Source organism: Staurois parvus, unplaced genomic scaffold (genome assembly GCF_062004578.1).
Source record: "Staurois parvus isolate SC_StPar_1 unplaced genomic scaffold, SC_StPar_1.0 ptg000068l, whole genome shotgun sequence".
NCBI classification, from domain to species: Eukaryota; Metazoa; Chordata; class Amphibia; order Anura; family Ranidae; genus Staurois; species Staurois parvus.
In genome coordinates, this window is record NW_028317864.1 from 3,659,206 (window position 1) to 3,686,014 (window position 26,809).

At 43.2% G+C, this 26,809-nt stretch overlaps 1 protein-coding gene across 2 annotated transcripts in view; it reads left to right on the forward strand.

Moving 5' to 3' along the window:
* The window catches only part of FIBCD1 (fibrinogen C domain containing 1), a 367,744-nt gene that overhangs the window by 266,753 nt on the left and 74,182 nt on the right, over positions 1 to 26,809 (forward strand). For both annotated transcript variants that reach the window (XM_089669029.1, XM_089669031.1), the window contains exon 5: positions 824 to 960. In XM_089669029.1, the coding sequence (XP_089525155.1) occupies positions 824 to 960 (137 nt within the window). The remainder of the gene's footprint in view (positions 1 to 823; positions 961 to 26,809) is intronic.

Sequence of the window (26,809 nt, forward strand, 5' to 3'; positions counted from 1 at the left end):
CTTATATAGTGCCGTCAATTTTATGCAGCGCTTTACATATATATTGTACATTCACATCAGTCCCTAACCCTCAAGGGGTGTACAATCTAAGGTCCCTAACTCACATTCATACATACACATACTAGGGCCAATTTAGACAGGAGCCAATTCACCTACCAGCATGTCTTTTGAGTGTGGGAGGAAACCGGAGTACCCGGAGGAAACCCACGCAGGCACAGGGAGAACATGCAAACTCCAGGCAGGTGGTGCCGTGGCTGGGATTCAAACCAACAACCCTAGTGCTGCCAGGCTGAAGCGCTAACCATTTAGCCACTGTGCTGCCCAGCGTTCTGTGCATACAAGGAACAGGCTCAGATTCCATTTAGCCACATCCTTTTAAGCCCCTCCCACTATTAGCCTCATGTGTCTGAACCAACCTTTCACCATTGCAGGCTATGCATGTTCACATTTGCATTTGTGGCCTAAAGATACTGGTAACAACCAGAATTTAGCTTGGATGGCTGGCATTATTATAGTGCCTCCTAAATCGCAGAGAGGCTTTCTTTCGAGGCTCACCAGTCATTTGCAGAAGCACCGTCTAGTTCTCAGCCTGTGTATGTAATACAGAAACACTGACTTCTCCTAGTGCTGCCATTTTGACAGGACTATAAATCTTATAAACAAAGTCATCCGCGTAGCGTGAACATTTTCAAGGGAATTTTTTTTATGAGTTAATTTAAACATTTGCCCAGGAATAGAATTATCCGGGACAGCGAGTCAGACTTCTCTGTGGATGAAATCATTTTGTCCCGGCCGTGTCTAACGTTAACTCTCTTACTCGTAGGCTCCAAGCCACGGGATTGTTATGACATCTTGATGAGTGGACACCAAGAGGACGGCGTCTACTCCGTGTTCCCCATTCACTATCCCTCTGGATTTCAGGTTTATTGTGACATGACGACCGATGGCGGAGGCTGGACGGTGAGTCACTTCAAATGAAATTTTACCTTTATATAGTCATGTAAATATCTGTGGATTTAAAATCATGTTCCAGTCAAAATGAAAGTGATTGTAAAGCCTAATATATTTTTTAAATTAAAATAATAACCATGTTATACCTACCTGCTCTGTGCAATGGTATTGCACAGAGCAGCTTCTAACCTCCTCTTCTGGGGTCCAACAGCAGTAGCTGTGGGCTCCTCCTCTTTTCGGTGCCCCACCATAGGAAGCACACCTGTGGGCTCCCTTACGAGCTGGGCTGTGTGCATCTATTGACACACACAGAGTAGGCTAAGCTCCACCCCTCTCTGCTCACATGATTTGATTGAGAGCAGCAGAAGCCAACAGCTCCTAATTCTGGAGTTCTGGAGGATACAGAGGGGGTGTAGGATCCCTTAAATTCTAAAAACACCCTTAAAAGGTGCAAAACTTACCAACATCTGGTGAGTGCGGTTTATTTTGATTTCACACTGGCGGATGGTAGAAGCACGTTTATTTGGGAGAAGTTATTTAGATTATAATTCTTTCTGGGATGAAAGGACTTTTGCAAAATATTTTTTGTGGACACAATTTATTCAAATTTTTGGACACTATATGAAATTGGTTATTTCACTATATTTTTTTGATTTATAATATCATATATTGAATGAGAAGGTTTGTTTGATTTGCGCTGTTTATATATTTTTTGGTATGTTGGTGTATTACACTGGTGTACAGCAGCAAATTCTCACTTAGAATATATATTGATAGGGTTTTTTTTTGTGCGCTGGGGTTCTGTGATATAATTAGAGAGGGGAGAGTAGCTGCAGATGGACACAGCTCTGATTCGAGATCAGGCTCAGTAATGCAGGCCATAGATGGGTCGAAAATCGGCCGATTCATCGGCCGAAAATAAAATCGGCCGATTTGTCGGCCGAAAATAAAATCGGCCGATTTTCAGATCGTTAGTGGGCTAATTGTTCGGCCGTTTATCGGTATTTTGGCAGATTTTTTTATCGGTAAAGTTGGGAAAAGATCGGCTGATTTTGCCGATCGGCCGATTTTTGCGGCAATTATGGGCAAATTGGCTGATCTTTTTACCGATAAAAAAATCTGTGCATGAGCAGTGAGCTACAAGAGGAAGACAAAAAGAAGAAAAAGAAGAAGAGGAAGAAGAAGAGGATGAAGAGGAAGAGGAAGAAGAGGAGGAAGAAGAGGAAGAAGAGGAGGAAGAAGAGGAGGAAGAGGAGGAAGAAGAGGAGGAAGAGGAAGAAGAAGAAGAGGAGGAAGAGGAAGAAGAAGAAGAGGAGGAAGAGGAAGAAGAAGAAGAGGAGGAAGAGGAAGAAGAGGAGGAAGAAGAAGAAGAGGAGGATGAAGAAGAGGAGGATGAAGAAGAGGAGGATGAAGAAGAGGAGGATGAAGAAGAAGAGGATGAAGAAGAAGAGGATGAAGAAGAAGAGGATGAAGAAGAGGATGAAGAAGCGGATGAAGAAGAAGAAGAGGAAGAAGAAGAAGAGGATGAAGAAGAAGAAGAGGATGAAGAAGAAGAAGAGGATGAAGAAGAAGAGGACGAAGAAGAAGAGGACGAAGAAGAAGAGGACGAAGAAGAGGATGAAGCAGAAGATGAAGATGAAGAAGAAGATGAAGAAGAGGAGGATGAAGAAGAGGATGAAGAAGAGGATGAAGAAGAGGAAGAATTCCAGTCCGGCAAAAAGTGTCCCTGCAGAGAGCTCCGCTATTTCTTTGACAGTTCCTTGATATTTATAGTGGTTGCAACAATGTTTTGTTTCCGAATAAAAACATCTGTATCCGAAATGGATACAAATGTCAAGGAACTGTCAAAGAAATAGCGGAGCTCTCTGCAGGGAACACTTTTTGCCGGCTGTAGACGGGATGAAAATCGGCCGATTTTTTTTACCGTTCCTGGTAACGTCAGCCGCTTGAACGACCGATTTTTCATTTTTTTAAAGAAAAATCAGCTGGTTTTCTCCCCATCTATGGCCTGCATTAGTATACAGGGCGGTGAGAGGACAATACAAATATAGGAACTTTTTATTTTACCTACCGGTAAATGCAGGGAATGCATTAAGGTACAAATGTACAGCCTTTACAACCACTTTAAAACGTAAACCTTGTAATGCTTATAGTGGACACACATTTCAAGACTTCTGGTTTTCACGAAAGCATAGATGGAGTGTGCCAGGCCACCCACCGCTTAAAATGGACTTGCTGCCAATAATCTTTTGATTTTCTCCTTTGAAGCATGACTCATGCACCAAGTTACTGTGAAGGCCAGAGATCCTTAATCCTGTCCATTGTAGGGTCATGCGATTAAAACCTGCATCAATTATTAGTTAGGTTTCAATGCTTCGTTAGCATTAGCAATTCATTGATTTATTGTACTGGTTGCCTGGAGATCAAAAATATGGAGATCACCATCATTTTATATTTTCAGGATTTGACTCATTTTGTGTTTCTTGTTCTATTGGTAGCATTATATTATTATTATATATTATTAGAGAACGCTCAGGAGGGCATTCTGTAGACTTTGCTATATACACTGCTCCGGTTCTGGTTCCAGCTTCCTTCGAGGAAATGCCAAGGAGAGAGGAGGAGCAGTACAGAGACAAATCACTATTTTCTCTTCGGACTTTCCTCGGGTTTACCAGCAAGCAGTGGCAATGATAGCCAATGTAAGAACACGGCACTACAAGCTCCCTGTCTTGTCCTAGGTTCACACCTAAGTGTTTTCCGCAGCAGTTTGCAGAGACTCAATACAGTCCATTTGACATGATTACCTATGAGACAGGATCACGTCTCCATGTTTTCACCTAGGGCATTTTTTGGAAAGGGTCAGGGAGTTTTTTTGCAAAACGTTGCTTTTTTTGGTTCTAAAGCCTTCAATGGGAATGCTGCAGAAAAGCAGGTATTGCATTTTTGCTAAGTTTTTGCTGCGTTTTGTGTTTAAAATTTACCTAGCAACAAGAAAAGTTAAAAAAGAAACGCAAAACGCAGCAAAAACGCGTTAAAACCGCACATGCAAAAATGCAATGCAGAAATGCCTCAAACGTATTTCAGGTAGCACAGTGGCTAAATGGCTAGCACTGGCAGTACTAGGGTCGCTGGTTCGAATCCCAGCCACGGCACCACCTGCCTGGAGTTTGCATGTTCTCCCTGTGCCTGTACAGGTTTCCTCCCACACTCCAAAGACATGCTGTTAGGTTAATTGGCTCCTTTCTAAATTGGCCCTAGTATGTGTATGTATGAATGTCAGTTAGAGACCTTAGATTGTACACCCCTTGAGGGCAGTGGTGTCCCTAGGCAGGTGCGGGGGGGGTGCGCGTCGAACCGGGTGACATCTATCGCACGGGCTGACACCGGACCAGCTCCACGAAAAGTTAAGTTATAAAGCAGGCCGACAATCCCCGCAAAATGGATCAGATCTGCGGATTGAGCATAATGGATCGGAGTCTGATCCATTATGCTCCCCAATCTGCAGATCCGATCCATGTTGTGGGGATCGTCGGCTTGCTTTATAACTTACCTTTTCGTGGAGCTCGTGGAGAGATCAGTTAACCCCGTATAGGTTGCAAGCTGACGATGCCAGCAGGATGGATCGGATCTGCGGATTGGGGAGCATAATGGATCGGACTCCGATCCATTATGCTCAATCAGCAAATCCGATCCATCCTGCAGGGATCGTTGGAGGGTGACACCAAGTGTTACCGCACCGGGTGGCACCAACCCTAGGGACGCCCCTGCTTGAGGGTTAGGGACTGATGTGAATATACAATATATATATGTAAAGCGCTGTGTAAATTAAAAGCGCTGTATAAATATCTAAAATAAAATAAATGCAACCTGCATAGGTGTGAACCTAGACTTGGATCAATGGAAATCTAGTAGGGCTACCCATATCCTAGCCCCCATCAGGCATTAAAGGCATTTAAAGGCAGTAAAGGCATTTATCTAATAGCATACCTGGTCATAAATCTTTTCAGGATAGGATGTGGTCATATAGAATTAGAATTTTATTCAGCAAGGTTGCCGTCAGAGGCAAACTAGATAAGAACAGAGCAACTGCTAGACAGAGGGAAGATATCAGGTTAAGACTCAATGATCACTGGCAAAAAAAATACCCGTGCTCTTGGCAGAAAAAAAAAACCGCTAATTTTAAGTGATTTTTGTACTAGCGATTAGCATTTTTCTGTAAGAAAAGCAAGCTCAAAAATGCAAACAAGCATTTTTTTTTCTGCCTCTAAATTCTGTGCTCAAAAATGTCTCTAGACTACTTAATGTGCATGGACACAGGATAACATTAGGTGCTTCTATAGGCAAAACACAAAACTCCTCCAGGACGAGACATCGGTATTACCTGTGATCTCCCTACAGCTGATCTTTCCCCCATCTGACTAAAGCAGGTCATACACGAGTCAAATTCCAAAAGAATTTTCTTTTGAAAATCTTTTCTAATAATTTTCGTTCGAATTTCGTACCATTAGTGGGCCACAGCATCGGCTGATTTTCGAGCAAACATCAAATGTAAGTGATCGGGCATGTTGGAAATATTTTGATAAACTAACGAATTTCTAATCAATGATGGGAGAATCGTGTGAGAAATGTAATAAAGAAATGAGCTGTGACCCAGAAAGAAAAGAAAATTCTTGGCTACGAAAATTCTTTTCGGTAGCAACAAGGTGAAATTGAAGGCTTGGTTGGTCGACTTTTGAAATCAATGATGGCACCATCGGATTACAAAATGCACAAAATTTCCAATTTTCTAAAGAAAATTTGTTCTGAATTCAACCCATGTATGGCCTGCCTTACAATGCCTTGTTCTGGAAGGTGTGACATTACCTAATCTCATTCCTAATTCGATGAGACTACAAATCAGGGTCAGTGGCCTAATCTCACATTGCAGATATATCCGGTATGAGACACGTCGCTAAATCTCACTCCAAAATCATGCAAGACGAAAGCAGCGGCGCCTTAGATGATCTCACACTGCAGATATACAGCTATGAGGCTATAGGTACATGAGTGTCTACGCACACTTGCCAGGAATGCGCTGCTATTTGATTGCTTCCCAAACTACTGCTACAGGGTGGCAGGGCTGCGCAAAATCACGTATATATACACGATTTGTATTTCCAGGTGCCATTGGTGGCTACAGCTGTAGATAGCCAGATCCCGGCTGGAGATTCCTCGCCGGCACCTGGAGATCGCCAAGGAACAGTGACAGAGGAGAGGTCTGTATGTAAACACAGATCTCTCCCCTGTCAGCTCCTGCTTTGTATTGCTCAATATAGCAGAGCAATACAAAGCAGCATGCTTACACAGTAAAACACACACACAGCAATACAGCACACAGTTAACCCTTTGATCACCCCAGATGTTTATCCCTTCCTGTCCAGTGCCATTAGTACAGTGTCAGTGCTTTTTATTAGCACTGATCACTGTATTAGTGTCACTGGGGATGTCAGTGGCAGTTAGTCAGTTCCCACCCCCAGTGTCAGAATGCCCGCCACAAACCCGCTATAAGTCGCTGATTGCCACCATTACTAGTTTAAAACAAAATATCCAATATATATACTGCCATTTGTAGATGCTATAACTTTCACGTAAATAAATTCATTTACAGGTATTGGGATTTTTTTTAGCAAAGACTTTTGGTCTAAACTTATGAGGAAATTTGATTTTTAAATTTTTTTTACTGGATATGTTTTATAGTAGAAAATATTTATTTATTGATTTATTTTTAAATTGTCGGTCTTTTTTTGTTTATAGCACAAAAACTAAAAAACACAGAGGCGATCAAATACTACTGAAAGCTCAATTTTTGGGGAAAAAAAGGACATAAATTTTATTTGGGTGCAACGTTACATAACCGCACAATTGTTATTTAAAGTAACACAGCGCTGTACCGCAAAATATGGCCTGGTCAGGAAGGGGGGTAAATCCTCTGGAAGGCAAGAGGCTACAGAGGATTTTCATGCAAAAGTTACATATTTCAAGCTATTAATCAAGTATGGTTAGCAGACTTCTAAAATTATATCCAGGAACACCCTACTGGCCATGCCCACTTTTAACCACACCCACAAAATCATGTTCCAGTTTGTAGGCACACCCACAAAACCATACTCCTGTTTGTAGCCACACCCACAAGAACATGCTCCTGTTTGTAGCCACACCCACAAAAACATGCTCCTGTTTGTAGCCACACCTGCAAAATCATGCTTCTGTTTGTATTCACACCTGCAAAATCACCAGCAATCAACGTGGCTGTGCAATGCACAGGAAATCCAGGCCAAGAGACAAGTGCTTCAATATGGCTCCCCAGCAGTGCAAGATAGCAGAGAATAAGGACTACCCCATTGGGAACATACCCGTCAAAAGAGGGCAAATTAGCATGGATGGTAACCATATACTTACACTACATTAACATTTCTAAGTTTTTCCTATAACATAATAATTGCTTTTTAAGTTTATTGCCACTTTACAAATACAAGAACCAAAGAGTCATACACTTTTTTTTGCCAGAGTACAAATACACAAAGCATTGATTAATAGCTCTGAGACGTCAGTCCTGCTCTAACCACTACGTAATTATTTGCGGAGCATGATGGCTCCTCCTTGCAGCTGGTATCCATTTCCATAGACACAGTTTGTCTACAATTGCCCTTGTGGTCGCTTAATGACCCTGTAAATGAAAAGAAGCCACAGAGCCCAGCAAGTATAAATGGAGGCTGCCACTGCTAGCCTTCTCTTTTGAAAATTTCAGTTGCCCAGCTCAATACTTGGTAGGACACCCACCTGGGGCAAGGTGGCTAATCTGGAGTTCCTAACCAAATTTGACATTTTCACCTGCATGTTCCATGTCAAGGATTCAAGTGGGTATGAAAGAACACCTGGTAACAGACTATCCTCTCTCAATGGTTTGATTTACAACTTTTTTGGAGTTGATAAAGGTTACAGATGAATCCATTGCGTTTCAGATGAAGCCAACATCTGTAGCCTTTTGGGCATCTCCAATGAAGTTCTAAATCAAACCATCAAGAGTGGATCATCTGTTACTGGGAACTCTTTCATACCCACTCAAGTTACCCCAGCTGAAATCGCTTCTCTGTTGTATCTGAAAAGTAGCAGACCCAAGATCTCAATGGAGTACACTACCAATGCCTACCCTTGGGGGATGAATTCCCCAAGGTAGTCTCCCACCTCATTCATTGCCTCGAGATCCACCAACAATCTACTGGTTGGTTCACCAGTTCAGCCCGCTCTTCTACACATATCAGGTCAATGATTCAGAAATTGTTGAATTTCAGAGACAGGCAAGCAACTAATATTCTTAGGAGATCAGAAGTGACACCCCCCATATTTACCTATATACAGATTTAATATAAAAAAAAAACAAATGATTGGCCTTCCCTTATGTCTGAATTTCCATTGGTAATTTAGAAGCAGATAGGTCCTCGTAAAGCCCCTCCAACTGCATTATGATTTACCTAGTAGCATCCATAGGACTATAACTATAATATAACTATTGTACCTGACTATTCTGTAATATCACACGCTTTGTGGGGTTTTCTGTACCTCTATTTGCTTTCTTTCTAGATTGGTGTATATTTTATGAAAATAACTTTCTGCTTCATACTTTGCAAAACAGCTTCTAATATTCCTGACACACCTCTGTAGGCAATATATCTCTAACCGACGCAGCCTGTATTTTACTTGTGACTGACATTTAGCGTTGTTATGGTGAAAATATAATACATTCTGAAATGTCATCTTGCAGAATACATTTGAGATTATCACAGAATTTGCAGACTAGAATATAAACAATATTTTGAATCGACATCCCGTCACAGCCCATGGGGCAGATTGCAGCTTTACCCAAGATTAAAAATAAATTAATTTTAAATGATATTTTTTTCTATCCAAAGCATTGCCTTTATGCATTACATAATATTTTAGTAAATACCTACACATGTCTTCTATTGTCAGAGTTTGGTGTTTTTTATGTTGCATTATGGTTTGATAGATGTGTGTACTTTTCACATATTTATTTGTAAAAAATGTTGAAAACCATTTATCATTTTCCTTCCACTTCACAATTATATGCTACTTTGTGTTGGTCTGTCACATAAAATCCCAATAAAATACATTTACGTTTTCCACAAAATGTGAAAAATTTCAAGGGGTATGAATATTTTTTTAATGCACTGTAAGCCCCGGTTCGCATATATGCGACCACGCGGGCACAAGAGCCCATTCACTTGAATGGACTCCCGTGACACGCAGAGAAGTCCCTGCACTTCTTGTAAAAATGCAGCCCACACAGGAACCTTGGTTCCCAGTACGGTTGCGTTTTCCAGTGCGGGTGGCGTGCCACTAGAACTAATAGCACCCACTCTCGGGTCCGCATTTCTCTGTGCTGCACAGATTTTCATGAGGATCCACAGCGGCACCACCCGCACAGATTTGAACCTAGCCTAAATAATCTATCTTGAACCTTTGCTATCTGCCGGTCATTACTTAGCTTGGTAGCTCAGGTATCTGCACACCTGCCCTCATTAGTGAACTTCAAATCAAGGCTATGGCTTCAAGTCTTATCAAGAGGTACTGTATGTCTATTGCTAGCTGTTGCCCCTGCAACACAAATGGTCTACCAAACTCTTTACAAAGTATTAATGGATTGCCATTATATTCTAAGCCACGTTAGAACTGATAAAACTAGAAAATGTTCTGTGTAGAAGGGTGATTCTAACATGAGGTGCCAAAGGTTTTGTGCCTCTGGTCTCCTGGGATGATAATCCAGCCCTGCTTAGTGCTGTCCACATTGGGGAAAAAGGTCTGTGCAAACTCCGACTGTGAATACTATAGATCTCCCAGTAGATGGGGGGATGCGGGAAAAGTTTGTCTTAAAGACCAACTGTTCCTTTGATACAAGTTGTATGTCCCTGCCTTCCTGAGTGCAGCCCATGGGGTACATCTCTCATAGGACAAGTTGTACCAAAAGCACAGTTGTCCCTTAACCTCTTCAGCACTTTGGGTGTATCTAATACATCCAAGATCTGAATAGACTAATGCCTAGTACACACAATGAGAATATCGAATGAATGATCGTCCGTTGAAAATGAAGAGGTTACTCAACTTTTGAAAATTCTTGTATGACTGAATAGAATTTTTGAAGTGATGTCATGTACCGTACTGTATTTGTATTGTATTTACGATCAAACAAAAATCATACAATCTGGTAACGTACGAGAACATTTTTGCACTTCCCTTTCACGCTTTGGTTATTGTCGCATGTACTGCTGTGATCAGCTCTCGAAAGCTGTATACTAACGATTAGATTATTGTACAATCGCTCCTCGTATGAAAATGTTGGTACGATTTTCTTGTCTTGTGTATGTGCCTCAACTCCTTGGTGCCGAGCGTATGCAAATTTGCCGAGGGAATTCCATAATGCCGAGGGGTTCCATATTTGCGTACCCATTGTAAACAAAAGATATGCCAAGATCGCACGCCCTGCACACTTCCCGCACCTTTACTGGTGCCTCACAGGAAGGTGCAGATCGCTACTTGCAGTCGGGAGCTTTCCGATCATTTGACTGCCATGACAGCCTTAATGGTGGTCACATGACCCTAAACCCGCCCCTCCTCCTAATATCACAAAGCCTATAAAGGGCCAGCGCCAAGGGGTTTGGCAAGCTCACAGCAGAAGCAGCCAGGAGCTTTTTTGAGTTTTACTCAGCAGGCTCTGGCCTTTTCTGTAGTGATCTGGATGGTTGTATTCGTCCAGTCACAGGATGGGACAGGTTCTGGACCAATTCTTTACTTTTTAAATGCAGAAAAAAAAAAAGGGTCTGGATGACAAGATACATTTTTGGTAAAAAAAAAAGGCATGCCAACAAATAAAACATATACAGATTATTCATGTTCATAACATGCCTTAAATTGAGTTATAAACTATGTATTTCTAAACTTACAGACATTTTTAAAATTGGCGATGGAAAGAGAACATTGGTTCTCCAACTTTAAATTTTTCTTGGCCTGTCCATTACTAACATGTTGCAGTCTGATTGGACAGAGATACACATATGTTTTCAGCTGCAATTCTTAGTATCTATACAGTCATCATTTTTTGAGGAGATCTAGGAGTGGGTGTCTGCACTTAAGCGAGTGCCTGTATTGGAGGAGGACTGGCAGACAGTGTCCACATTGGGGGAGGACTGGCAGAGAGTGTCCGCATTGGAGGAGGACTGGCAGAGAGTGTCCGCATTGGAGGAGGACTGGCAGAGAGTGTCCGCATTGGAGGAGGACTGGCAGAGAGTGTCTGCATTGGAGGAGGACTGGCAGAGAGTGTCCGTATTGAAGGAGGACTGGCAGAGAGTGTCCGCATTGGTGGAAGACTGGCAAAGAGGGTCTGCATTGGAGGAGGACTGGCAGAGAGTGTCCTCATTGGAGGAGGACTGGCAGAGAGTGTCCTCATTGGAGGACTGGCAGAGAGGATCTGCATTGGAGGAGGACTGGCAGAGAGGGTCCGCATTGGAGGAGGACTGGCAGAGAGGGTCGGCATTGGAGGACGACTGGCAGAGAGGGTCCACATTGGAGGAGGACTGGCAGAGTTTGGCTGCATTGGAGGACTGGCAGAAAGGGTCTGCATTGGAGAAGGACTGGCAGAGAGGGTCTGCATTGGAGGAGGACTCGCAGAGTTTGTCTGCATTGGAGGAGGACTGGCAGAGAGTGTCCTCATTGGAGGAGGACTGGCAGAGAGTGTCCTCATTGGAGGAGGACTGGCAGAGAGGATCTGCATTGGAGGACAACTGGCAGAGAGGGTCTGCATTGGAGGAGGACTGGCAGAGAGGGTCTGCATTGGAGGAGGACTGGCAGAGAGGGTCTGCATTGGAGGAGGACTGCCAGAGAGGGTCGGCATTAGAGGAGGACTGCCAGAGAGGGTCGGCATTGGAGGAGGACTGGCAGAGAGGGTCGGCATTGGAGGAGGACTGGCAGAGAGGGTCCGCATTGGAGGAGGACTGGCAGAGAGGGTCCGCATTGGAGGAGGACTGGCAGAGTTTGCCTGCATTGGAGGAGGACTGGCAGAGAGGGTCCTCATTGAAGGAGGACTGGCAGAGAGGGTCCTCATTGGAGGACTGGCAGAGAGGATCTGCATTGGAGGACAACTGGCAGAGAGGGTCTGCATTGGAGGAGGACTGGCAGAGAGGGTCTGCATTGGAGGAGGACTGGCAGAGAGGGTCGGCATTGGAGGAGGACTGGCAGAGAGGGTCGGCATTGGAGGAGGACTGGCAGAGAGGGTCAGCATTGGAGGAGGACTGGCAGAGAGGGTCGGCATTGGAGGAGGACTGGCAGAGAGGGTCCACATTGGAGGAGGACTGGCAGAGTTTGCCTACATTGGAGGAGGACTGGCAGAGAGGGTCCGCATTGGAGGAGGACTGGCAGAGGGGGTCTGCATTGGAGAAGGACTGGCAGAGAGGGTCCACATTGGAGGACGACTGGCAGAGAGGGTCTGCATTGGAGGAGGACTGGCAGAGAGGGTCTGCATTGGAGGAGGACTGGCAGAGAGGGTCTGCATTGGAGGAGGACTGGCAGAGAGGGTCCACATTGGAGGACTGGCAGAGTTTGTCTGCATTGGAGGACTGGCAGAGAGGGTCTGCATTGGAGGAGGACTGGCAGAGTTTGTCTGCATTGGAGGAGGACTGGCAGAGTTTGTCTGCATTGGAGGAGAACTGGCAGAGTTTGTCTGCATTGGAGGAGGACTGGCAGTGTGTCTGCATTGGAGGAGGACTGGCAGTGTGTCTGCATTGGAGGAGGACTGGCAGAGAGGGCCTGCATTGGAGGAGGACTGGCAGAGTTTGTCTGCATTGGAGGAGGACTGGCAGAGTTTGTCTGCATTGGAGGAGGACTGGCAGAGTTTGTCTGCATTGGAGGAGGACTGGCAGTGTGTCTGCATTGGAGGAGGACTGGCAGAGAGGGTCTGCATTGGAGGAGGACTGGCAGAGTTTGTCTGCATTGGAGGAGAACTGGCAGAGTTTGTCTGCATTGGAGGAGGACTGGCAGTGTGTCTGCATTGGAGGAGGACTGGCAGTGAGTATCTGCACTGATGCCTCAGAAAAAGCCATGGCACTGGCAAGGGCATGTGTTACAGAAGTTTGGCAAAAAATGCAGACAATTATTTGGATTGACTTGAGGAGAGGAAAGAACATTTATCCCCCATTCACACATGAGCGCTTTGTTGTGCTTAAGTCTACATGCTACAATACAGAAGCATCTTTTTTTAGCAGATTGGTGAGTATTTAGCCATACAGACTACAATGGGTGAGCCTGAATACATGCAACACATTGATTAATGCACCGGTATATGCACATTTTCTCTGCCTAACAACTAGGTTCCTTCACCTCCTCCTCTGCCCAAAGCTTACAAAACACATGTAAAGCACATGAAAAACTTAAAAAATGCTTTATATGTATAACAAAATTCACAAAAACACTTTGCTCAGGTGTGAACGCAGCGTTAGCGAAAAGATTATTAAAGCTGAATTCCAGGCTAAATTATTCTTGTCTACACACAAGGGGAATATGTGTTTTTAACTGACTTTTGGTGTCCTTTGTGTATTTCTTCCAGATATGTGCATGGAAGAGCTCCTGTTCTTTACCTTTCTGCAAGAGCTTTTTCTAATAAAGACCAGTTGCTGCTGTACTCTCCTATTGGGCAGAGTGACTGGCCTTGTGTCTGCCCCCTTGTACTTTTCTGCAGACAATGAGTTGACCTACTCTGTCCTATCCAAAGCTTTGCTATTTGCATCACAGTGATATGTCACTACTACTTTTACAAAGTAATACCTGAGTTTGCAAAAGCATTTGATGAAAAATTGGGTTTATATCCTTTGTGGCTATTGAGGAATACACTATACTGTCAAAAGTATTGGGATACCCCTCCAAATCATTGGATTCAGGTGTTCCAATCACCTCCATGGCCACAGGTGTATAACATCAAGCACCTAGGCATGCAGACTGCTTCTACAAACATTTGTGAAAGAATGGGTCGCTCTCAGAAGCTCAGTGAATACAAGTGTGGTACCCAGGGGTGGACTGACCATTTGGCCACTCGGGCACTGTCAGTAGGGGGCCCCATGAGATGCCCCTGGTACCTTTCATAGGTTTTTTGGGTGTGGTTTGAGTGTGGGCGAGAACACAGGGGCCCCATGATCCCCTATTGCCCTGGGGCCCCATGAGTTGTCAGTCCACCCCTGGTGGTACCGTGATAGGTTGCCACCTGTGCAATAAGTCCATATGTGAAATTTCCTTGCTACTAAATATTCCACGGTCAACTGTTAGTGGTATTATAACAAAGTGGAAGCAACTGGGAACAACAGAAACTCAGCCACGAAGTGGTAGACCACGTAAAATGACAGAGCGGGTCAGCGTATGCTGAAGTGCACAGTGCACAGAAGTCGCCAACTGTCTGCAGAGTCAATAGCTAAAGACCTCCAAACTTCATGTGACCTACAGATTAGCACAACAACAGTGCATAGAGAGCTTCATGGAATGGGTTTCTATGGCCAAGCAGCTGCATCCAAGCCTTACATCACCAAGTGCAATGCAAAGTATAGGATGTAGTGGTGTAAAGCACACTGCCACTGCACTCTAGAGCAGTGGAGACATGTTCTCTGGAGTGATGAATCACGCTTCTCTGTCTGGCAATCTGATGGACATGTTTGAGTTTGGCCAGGAGCATGGTACTTGTCTGACTGCATCAGGTTGGGCTTGGCCCCTTAGTTCCAGTGAAAGGAACTCTTAAGGCGTCAGCATACCAAGACATTTTGGACAATTTCATGCTTTGTGGGAACAGTTTGGGGATGGCCCCTTCCTGTTCCAACATGACTGCGCACCAGTGCACAAAGCAAGGTCCATAAAGACATAGAGGAGCGAGTTTGTGGTGGAGGAACTTGACTGGTCTGCACAGAGTCCTGACCTCAGCCCGATAGAACACCTTTGGGATGAATTAGAGTGGAAACTGTGAGCCAGCCCTTCTCACCCGACATCAGTGCCTGACCTCAGAAATGCTCTTCTGGAAGAATGGTCAAACATTCCCATAGACACACTCCTAAACCTTGTGGACGGCCTTCCCAGAAGAGTTGAAGCTGTTATAGCTGCAAAGGGTGGGTCAACTCAATATTGAACCCTACGGACTAAGACTGGGATGCCATTAAAGTTCATGTATGTGTAAAGGCAGGTGACCCAATACTTTTATGTTCCTGTGGTTCAACTTCAAGCAAACCTGTGGGCAAAATAAAAGTACACCAGTAACACAGACAGCAGTATAAAGTGGTAGGTAACATGCTGCAGACTCTTTGACTTAAATACCATTCAGAGTCTTTTCATATTTCAGTGGTAGAGATAAGGCATGCCCAGGGGCAGACTGACAACTCATGGGGCCCCCGGACAATAGGGGAGCATGGGGCCCCTGTGTCCTTGCCTAAACTCAAAAAAGCCTATGAAAAAGGTACCAGGGGCATCTCATGGGGCCCCCTACTGACCCCGGGTCCTCGGACAGTGCCCGAGTTTTCAAATGGTCAGTCCGCCCCTGGGCATGCCCCAGCTATGATCACATAATACAACGCTCTCTGCCTGATCAGACTCTCAGTATATTGTCATGTAGTAGTGGGGAGGGTATGCCAAAACGTACACAAATAATGCGCTATTAGTAAAAATGTCTTTGGAGGGCTCCAAAACATCACTGGAATACAAATGTCTGCAGCAGGAGGTGTATAGTGTCAGCTACCTGCTGCTGCTGTTAGTGCTGTCATTTTCTTTTCCCCATGGGTCCACAATAAAAGAGGGAAACGCCTGTAAATGTATCAACATACCTAGCAGTGTCAGAAAGAAAGACAATTTCTTTCTGAGCCTACCACTGACAAGCTGGAACAATTCCCTAGATCGATCCCTGCCTTGATGAATTCTAATAATTATAGCTGGAAGAAAGGCACTCAATTTACATTTAATTTTGATAAAAGTGATTGCTGTCACCAACTCCTTTGGCAGGGAATGTTTAAAAGTATGAACATGCTAGCCATAGCTAGCTATACACTGCTCAAATTGTGTCAGATTCTTCTGAATTAAGTGAAATTTGAGCCATGGGTAGCCTTGTCGACACCACCTTACTTGACAAACTTTAATTAAGAAATCGAAGGAGCTGGATGGAAAAAAGCTAAACAGTAGCCGTGGGTGCCAACTGTCAAAATGCAAAAGCTGGCAGTGGGAGTTTCCACCATTCCCGCTGTTTATTATGGATGGGAAAATCTATAGATCTCTCAAACTGGCCAGCACATTAATGGTGCAAAGGTTTTCTGATGCACCAGGCTGCAATTGTGTTAATGTGTATGACACTAAAAATACTTTATCTTTAGGGTTTCTAGCGGTCCTGTACATTCACATGTACTTAGCTTGCAGTATTGCACATAGGAGGAGATTTACTAAAACTGGAGCACTCAAAACTTGGTGCAGTTGTGCATGTTAACCAGGTTCTAACTTCAGCTTGCTCAATGAAGCTTTGACAATAAAATCTGGAAGCTGATTGGTTTCTATGAAGAGCTGCTATGGATTTTGCACTATGCAATTTTAATAAAAAACACCCATTGTATTTCAGTTTTAAAGTGATTCTAAAGGTTTGTTTTTTCTAAGAAGAAATAACAAACATGTCTATACTAACCTGCTGTGTGCAGTGGTTTTGCATGGGGCAGCCTGGATCCTCCTCCTCTCAGGTCCCCTACAGGCTCTCCTGGCCCCTTCCTCCTGTCAGGTGCCCCCATAGCAAGCAGCCTGCTATGGTGGCACCAGCTGCTCCGTGTGTCCATTCACACACGGAGCCATGGCTTGGCCCTGCCCCCTCTCTCTTCTCATTGGCTGTGGTTGGCAGCAGTGGAAGCCAATGACTCAGGCTTCGGTCTCAGCCAATGAGAAGAGGGAGTCCCGGGATATCCCAGACTCCACTGCACATCTCTGAATCGAGAGGGGGCTTAAGTGAATATTAGGGGGGGTGGGGGGGGGTGCTGCACACAGAAGGTTTTTTACTTTCATTCTTAGAATGCATGAAGGTAAAAAACCTTGAGCCTTTAGAATCACTGTAATTTCAAGTTGAAAAAAGTGCTTACCGGTATCCTGCAGATGTAAAGATTACATTTTATCTCCAGACAAATTTTATTTTTTCATTTGGCACAATACTGCTGCTTGACTTCACTTCCTGTTCAGATGACCACTCCAGTGGGGAAATTTCTGTAATGTGGATATAAACAGCATTAAACAAAGTGTAGATCCTCTTCACCATTTTATCCAGAAGTTGAAAAATGATCTAGTGCCTGTAGCAAAGACCACAGGCCAGCCCCTCTACAGTGAGGCCTGTGTATGGTCTCCAAGGTAAACACAGAGGATTAACGATCTGGAAACTTCTAGATATCCCAGGGCAAAAAGCAGTCAAATCTTGGTAGAGATGTCTAAGGGAAAAAAGAATGGTTTAAAGGGAAGAAATCTTCTGCAAAGATAAAGAGGTCCATTTTCTAAAGACACAAGCAAAAAAAACGGAGTCTCACGAAGTAGGTGGAATTATACTAGCATGCACTAGAGGCAGCCCTAGCAAAGTTCTTTGCCAGTGTCTCATCACCTGATTGTAGTCTTGATATAACCCATGGTTATATGAGCACACCCTGTGGCCAGTACTGTACAACTAATGCAGGCCATACATGGGTCAAATTCCAAACAAATTTCCTCTCGAAAATAGTAAACTAAGTATTTTCATTCAAATTTTGCACCATTAGTGTGCCCTCATTCCCCCTCTCTGTTGGGGTCCCTCAAGGCTCTGTCCTCGGGCCGCTTCTCTTCTCCATCTACACCTCCTCCCTTGGCCAACTCATACACTCTCACAGCTTCAACTACCACCTCTATGCCGACGACACACAAATCTATCTCTCAACCCCCCACCTCACCCCCTCAATCTCCGCCCGAATCACACACCTGCTGAGCGACATAGCAGACTGGATGTCGCTCCACTTCCCTAAACTGAACCTCTCCAAAACCGAGTTACTTGTCTTCCCCCCAGCCCGGACTCCACCCCCCATTGACTTCTCTATCACATCCAACAACGCTACCATTAAACCCGCCCTGCAGGCCAGAGTACTTGGTGTCATTCTGGACTCCAACCTATCCTTCCAGCCCCAAGTCCAATCTTTAACAAACTCATGCAGACTCCACCTCCGCAACATGGCCCAAATCCACACGTTCCTAACCCCAGAAACCACTAAACAGCTCATCCACTCCCTCATCATATCACGACTCGACTACTGCAACTCCCTCCTCACTGGCCTGCCTCGCCGCTGGCTATCCCCGCTTCAGTCGATCCTGAATACGGCTGCCAGACTCATTCACCTTTCCAACGCTCCGTCTCCGCCACCCCCCTCTGCCAAATCCCTCCACTGGCTTGCGATTGCGCAACAGATCAAATTCAAAATCCTAACGCTGACATACAAAGCTGTCCACCATACTGCCCCGAACTACATCACTGACCTAATATCCAAGTACCGCCCAGCACGCACACTCCGCTCCTCACAAGACCTCCTTCTCTCTAGTTCCCTGGTCTCCTCTTCCCATGCCCGCCTCCAGGACTTCTCCAGGGTGTCACCCATCCTCTGGAACTCCCTGCCCCAACCCATCAGATTATCACCTACTCTCCTCTCGGCGCACCCTGAAAACCCATCTCTTCAGGGAAGCCTACCCCACCCCCTGCTAACTTGCTGACCTCCTCCACTCTTCCTACCACTCCATCCCCCACAGCTATCTCCTCCTGTGCCACCATCCCCTCCCTCCTAGATTGTAAGCTCGAAAGAGCAGGGCCCTCAATCCCCTCATGTTTTGCATTGTATTGTTATTGTTCTGTCACATGTTCTGTCCCCCTCTGTAATGTACAGCGCTGAGCGAACTATTGGCGCTTTATAAATACTGTATAATAATAATAATAATTAGTGGGTCAGATGATTTTCGTGCGACCATCAAATTTGAGTGATCGGGCATGTTGTAGATTTTTTTTTTTTTAAAGCAAATTAATTTCTAATCAATATTGAGAGAATTTTGCAAGAAATATAACCGAAAAAGAAATGAACATGAGCTGTGACCTGGAAAGAAAACATTCCCAGTCATGAAAATTCTTTTCTGTAGCAACATGTAGTACCATCGGATTGCAAACGCACACAATTTCAGATTTTCTAAAGAAAATGAATTCAGAATTCGACCTATGTATGGCCTGCATATGATAAACATTTTTTGGTACAGTTCCGTTTAAAAAAAAAACATTAATTAAAGGTAGCCTAAACAATGCTAGATAATAACATTTTGATAGCCTTAATAAACTCTGTGGTCAGGAGGGTTGGGAACAAGGAGAACCCCTGGGTGAATGGAGTGCAGCTGCCATCTTCCACATATCAAGAGCTTACATCATGTTCTGGCATCTAACCATTTTAGGAATCTAGCTATTGTTCAGTGGAACTGGAGTGTTGACTCCTTTATTTCGCTTTTAGGTGACCCTTCACCACCTCCTGCGTTACGTTGAATTTCTAAGCAGCCAAAAGGATGTTCTGAATGCAGTGGTACACAGGGTCAAGCTAACACACTATTCACCTCTCTGCTCCACTGGCTCCAGGACAGGATAGAAAAGACAGGAGGTGATGGACTTATCCGGAGGTCACAGACAAAAATAAACTACTTTTTTTAAATGTATAGCTCAATGCTAACTAAATGTAAAAAGTACCTAAACCATCAAACAATTACCACTTATTATACTGTGGAATTGTATTGTAACAGTCATAATCTGCTGTAACCATATACTGGGGCTGATTTACTGAAACTGGAGAGCGCAAAATCTGGTGCAGCTTTGCATAAAAAAATCAGCTTCCAGGTTTTTTCGTCAAAGCTTAATTGAACAAGCTGAAGTTAGAAGCAGATTGGTACAGATGCACCAGATTTTGCACTCTCCAATTTTAGTGAATCAACCCCAGTGTGTATACATACGGATAAAACTGTGCATGTCACAAAAGAAAAAAATATTCCAAAACAGTGTCCTTGAAAATAAAGTTCAAAATGTACTTAAACAGTTTTCAATTACTTCTCCGTGTCATCCACCATTTTATGTGAATTATTCAGCACAACACCCTAGGTCCTGCGTTTCGCAACCTTTTTAGTCCAAAAAAATTCTTGAAATAATTTAGTTCTCAGGGGACCCGTGCTAAAATAAATTCATAAGGAATCAATGAGAAGAATGCCCCACTTACATTGGTGGTCAGAACGGCACTCATGCAGACAGCTAAAAAATAAATCATCAATGTCACGCTGCTGGCTCTGTTAAGTGGCATTGGGCCTAGAACTATGTAGGCACCATCAAATAGTAGGTCAATCAGCCACAGCTCAAGGAACCTCTTGCAACCACTAAAGGAATCCTAGTGAACCCTGGTTGTGAATGGCTGCTCTAGGGGGTGGGCACTCATCAGATGATTTGGACCACTTATCTCAAAGTTAGTAAAAACTTACATTTTAGCTGGATCCACTCTCTCTCTTCACTACTCCTTCCTCCCCCAATGTGCAGTCTCTCCCCATCTTCAGTAGCAATTCCAGAAACATTAGGGAGAAGAGTCTCTGAAAGCATAAAACATTTTAAAACTTTATGAAAAAGCATTATAAAATTCACATAACCGATGTGCTTTACAGCAATGTTGGACAAACATCTTATTAAACCTCTGACTCCATTCATCAGCAGTGGATTAACCAATATGTCCGGATGGACATAATAGCGTCACAAATGGCTCCCACTTAACCTCCCTGGCGGTATGATTATTTCAGATTTTTGGTGCTGAAAGCGGTACCATTTTTTTGCATGGAAATATGTATTTTTTTAATTGTAGGCCTGTAATTTTTAGGAAAAACTCACTGAAATCTGTCCGAACAAGAGTCTAGTAAACATCCCGGGTATGATAAAATTTGAAACAGAAAATCATAAATTATAATTTAATAAATAATCATAAAAATAATATAAAAATAATAAAAAATTTAATTCAATAATATAATCAAACCAAAAACACTGAAATTTGAAATATAGCGCCAAGTTCGCACATTGCTGAGCTCAGTCGCAAAATCGTTTTCAGTGTCTGATGACGAATTTCCCCACGAATCATTATCACTCAATTCTGCAAGTGGTTCTGATTTACTATCGCTGTTCTCTAGCTGATCTAAACCGCTTTTGACCTAAAGGGACACTTTTTGGATGCCATGGACATTTCTCAGTTTCCAGGCAGAAAGAACAGACAAAATGCAGGCAGGGCGCCGGACAAAGCACTCGGGACAAAATTGGTTGAGACAGCAATGTTTTACTATGTAAAATGTAAAAAAAAAAAAATTACATTTTTAAAAAATTTTAAATTTCCCGCCGCCAGCGGCGCCCGTACGTCCCGACGTCACAGGGACAGGACACAGAAGCCGGATGCCGGCATCGGCCGGAGGAGATGGCCGGGGACGCTGCAGGGGACACATCGCGGGAGCGCAGGGTAAGGTAGGTGAAGAACAAATGCCGGAGCAGTGCCGCATGGTATTCCCGAGTGTAGCTCGGGGTTACCGCTTTTGGTACTGAAATGTTACCCCGAGCTACACTCGGGAATACCGCCAAGGAGGTTAATATGTTTCTTCAAAAGTTAGGGTTAAAATGTCTGAGAGTGTTTTTATTGCGGTCTTGTTCCTGTTACTTTCTCTCATAGGGAAAGGAAGTGAGGGAAAATCTCTTCCATAGAATCAAAAACATAAATGAAAATTTGACTGCAATTTTAACTCTTCCCAACTTTGAAATAAATAACTGTTGACAGACTTTAAGACATAGAATTAACATTATAAGCAGGCAAGTAGCATATTCAGAAGTCGGTCAGCGCTGAAAGCTTCAGTTTTTCCCATAGTAAAGCGTTCCATTAATTAGGATATGATCTGTATGGTTAGTGACTCTGACAGTACAGAGCCACAAAACACAGCTGATAGAATGGTAATTTATTATACGTATATACAGTATATCAATCTCTTAAAGGGACAATGTTATCAGAGCTTCATGGTGGCTGCCATTATTAAACTCTCCTTCAAGAATGTTAGTTCCTGGCTCTCATTCTGTTTCAATATTTTTATTAAAGGTCACAAAAAAACCCCACAGCCCCAGATGATCCACATTGGCTTAAAACTGATATGACCCAGAAATATTTAGACAGAAAAAAGGTGAATAAAGCACCTGGACCGGATTGCATACACCCACGGGTCCTTAAAGAATCGAGTTCTGTCATTTCAAAGCTATTGTGTCTTATTTTTAGGGACTCTTTAATGACTGGCATAGTACCATTGGATTGGCGTAAGGCCAATGTGGTGCCAGTATTTAACCATTAGCCGCCCGGTTAATGGCCGTTTGGCGGCTTCAAATGTGTCCCTGCATTCCGGGTGCACGCCATTTGGCGTGCTCCCGCACATGTGCCGTTTGCGCTAATGCAGAGCGGCGCAGCAGTGCGATCTGTCACTGGCCGTGCACCTTGGACACGGCCGATGACAGATCCGAGTACCGACTCCCGTTGCTGGTACCATGTGACCTGCTGTGACCAATCACAGCAGGTCACATGACAGTTGTATACAATGGATGGCTTCATTCATGATGCCATCCATTGTATACTAGTGCCTAGCTGTGAATGGTCACAGCTAATCACATGCACATGTCGTGATTAGCTGTGACCAAATCACAGCTAAGCACAAAAAAAAAAAAAGCTGAATGAATCGATTTCATTCAGGTAAATGCTTGCTTATAGCAAAGTAATTCTTTGCTATAAGCAAATTGTGTAAAAAAAAAAAAAAAAAACTGATCACTTCCCCAAAGTAGTACAATGTTACTATGGTAACATTGTACTACTTTGGTCATAGTAAAATATGAAAAAAAAATCTTAAAATTTTTTTAAAAAAATGTAATAAAAAATTAAATATAATAAAAAAATTAAAAAAAAAAAAAATATATATATATATATATATTTTTCATACTGTCACCAGTCAGTGTCCCTGTTCACCGCCATGCCAGTTATATGATGACGCTGTACTGCACTGGTGACAGTATGTAAAAAAAAAAATAGTGAAAATAATTTTTTAAATTTTTTCATTTTCCGAAAAATTATGACAAAAAAATACAACTTCAAAAAACTCGCCATGCCTCTTATGAAGTACGTCGGACTGTCTACTCTGCAAAAAGGGGTCATTTGGGGATATCTGTACTATTCTGACATTCTTGGACCTCAAGAAATTAGATTGGCCGTCAGTACTTCAGGATTGATCAATAATCAGATCTATACCATAGTTTGTGAACTCTATAACTTTCCTACAAACTAAAAAATACATCCTAATTTGGGTTATTTTCACCAAAGACATGTAGCAGAATACATCTCGGCCTAAATTTATGAAGAACAATTATTTATTTGTAAACTTTTATAACAGAAACAAAGAAAAATGTGTTTTTTTTTCAAAATTTTTGGTCTTTTTTTGTTAATTTAGCAAAAAATAAAAACCCCAGCGGTGATTAAATACCACCAAAAGAAAGCTCTAGTTGTGTGAAGAAAATTATAAAATTTTAGTTTGGGTACAATGTTGTATGACCGCGCAATTGTCATTCAAAGTGTGAGAGCGCTGAAATCTGAAAAATGGCCTGGGCAGGAAGGTATAAAATTGCACGGTATTGAAACGGTTAAAAAAGGATCAAAATCTTTACCAAGTAATTATAGACCTGTTAGTTTAACTTCTATAGTTGGGAAGATACTGGAGAGTTTAATAAAAGCCAACATAGATGAGTTCTTGCTGGAAAAAAGTATTTTAAGCAACAGACAGCATGGATTCATGAAGTTGTCAAACAAACCTGATTTCTTTTTATGAGGAGGTGAGCAAAACCTTGGACAGTAGGGGTGGCAGTGGATGTGGTATACTTGAATTTTTGCAAAAGAGTTTGACACAGTTCCCCACACACGGCTAATGTGTAAGGTAAAGTCTACCAGCTTGGAAAAATCCGTATGTAAATGAGTAGAAAACTGGCTAAAAGATCGTATTAAGAGAGTAGTGGCTAATGATTCATACTCTGAATGGTCTAGGGTCATCAGTGGTGTACCCCAAGGTTCAGTGTTGGAACCCTTACTTTTTAATATATTTATAAACTATATAGGGTCTGGGATTAAAAATACAATTTTCATTGATTGCAGATGACACCAAGCTGTGCAGTGGAATAACATCCTTACAGAATGTCTCCAATTTACAAGTTGACCTCAATGCACTGTGTAATTCGGAAACTATGTGGCAGATGAGGTTTAACCCCTTCCCGCCGACGCCTCCCGGCCCTTTAAGAGATTCAGACGCCGGGAGGCGGGGCAGTTGGGGCGTGGTTTAGGAATCATGTGACCGCCGTGATGACGCGTCACGGCGGTCACATGATCGGGAAAGGTCCCGTTCGACAGAGCGGACCGGGACCTTTCCGTGAGTACCACACATGTGTGCTGGGAGCGCGCAGGGCGCGCGCTCTCAGCACATATGTATTTAGTTACATGGACGCAAATGTGCGGCCGCTCGGCGTCTAGGCCCAGACGCCGGGCGGCCGCACATTTGTGTGCGGCCGGCGCAAAGGGGTTAATGTTGATAAATGTAAAGTTCTGCAATTGGGGGCTAAGAATATGCTTGCATCATACATACTAGGGGGGGTACAACTGGGGGAATCAATGGTGGAGAAGGATCTGGGGGTTCTGGTAGATCACAAGCTTAATAATGGCACGCAATGCCAAGCTGCGGTATCTAAAGAAAGCAAAATCCTCTCTTGTATTAAAAGAGGTATAGACTCCAGAGAGAGAGATATCATATTACCCCGGTACAAATCATTAGTAAGACTTCATAGGAAATATGCAGTTCAGTTTTGGGCACCAATTCACAAAAAGAACATTGGGGAACTGGAGAAAGTGCAGAGAAGGGCAACCAAACTGATAAGAGGCATGGAGGAGATCAGCTATGAGGAAAAATTAGAGGAACTGAATTTACTCTCTCTTGAGAAGAGGAGATTAAGGGGGGATATGATCAACATGTATAAATACATCAGTGGTTCATATAGTGAACTTGATGTAGAGCTATTCACCCTGAGGTCATCACAGAGGACAAGGAGGCACTCTTTACGTCTGGAAGAAAAGAGATTCAATCTCCAAATATGGAAAGGTTTCTTCACAGTAAGAGCTGTGAAAATGTGGAATAGACTCCCTCAAGAGTTGGTTCTGGTCAGCTCAATGGATTGCTTTAAAAAAGGCCTGGATTCATTCTCTGGATCTAGGGAACATCCGATTACCTCTCAGGGGATCAGGGAGGAATCCCCTGCAGGAGCAAATTGGATCATGCTTTGTTGGGGTTTTTTTGCCTTCCTCTGGATCAACTGTGGGTATAGGATTATAACTTTTTTTTTTTTGTTTAATGGTTGAACTAGATGGACTTTTGTCTTTTTCAGCCAGATTAATTATATGTAACTATGTAATCATTATTCACATACAAGTTCAAGTGAAAGCCAGCATCTCAGGTGGGATGGATAACAAGCAGGAAAATGAAAAAGACCTTGGTAACATATGATAGCACATATACAAAAGCCAACATATAGGTAAAAAATGTTACCAACTTTGTTTAGGATAGATACAAAATACAGGCATTCTCAATCAGGTAGGGGTGAGTCCCAAGCGTGTACTGTAATATGTCCGTCAAGGCACAACAAATGAACGTAACAATGATAGTCATGTTAACATGAGATGGCTTTTACCCAAGGGAAGGCAAATCAGACATCATCAGTAAAGAGGAAAAAGAAGGAAAGAGAGTAAAGAGAAAGAAAGAGAGTAAAGAGAAGGAAAGAGAGAAAAGAGAAGGAAAGAGAGAAAGGAGAAGGAAAGAGATAAAGGAGAAGAAAAGAGAAGGAAAGAGAGAAAAGAGAAGGAAGGAGAGAAAAGAGAAGGAAAGAGAGAAAAGAGAAGAAAGAAGAGAAGAAAGGAGAGAAGAAGCCACAGCCCATCCAAACATCTTCCCCAACCGACACTGCAAGTAAGAGATTGAAGATCATACCCATGGGTTCAAAACTCTCTCAAACCATGAAGAAGTAAAAATGCTAAAGTAAAATGCTAACCATCTTTTTGTTAGTTATAATCAATGTTCGTTTCTGCTTCATCACCACCAGGTCCACTACTGGGCACTTCCAGGCGGTTACAATTGCTATTTTGGCCACTAAGAACATAAATTGGATCAAGGTTTGGATGCCTAGAAACCCCTTCAATTGGTTCACTAAATAGAGAAACTCTGGGGTTTTTAACAATATACAGTCAGGTCCATAAATATTGGGACATCGACACAATTCTAACATTTTTGGCTCTAAACACCACCACAATGGATTTGAAATGAAACGAACAAGATGTGCTTTAACTGCAGACTGTCAGCTTTAATTTGAGGGCATTTACATCCAAATCAGGTGAACAGTGTAGGAATTACAATAGTTTGCATATGTGCCTCCCACTTGTTGAAGCCAAAAGTACCAAAAGTAATGGGACAATTGGCTTCTCAGCTGTTCCATGGCCAGGTGTGTGTTATTCCCTCATTATCCCAATTACAATGAGCAGATAAAAGGTCCAGAGTTCATTTCAAGTGTGCTATTTGCATTAGGAATCTGTTGCTGTCAACTCTCAAGATGAGATCCAAACAGCTGTCACTATCAGTGAAGCAAGCCATCATTAGGCTG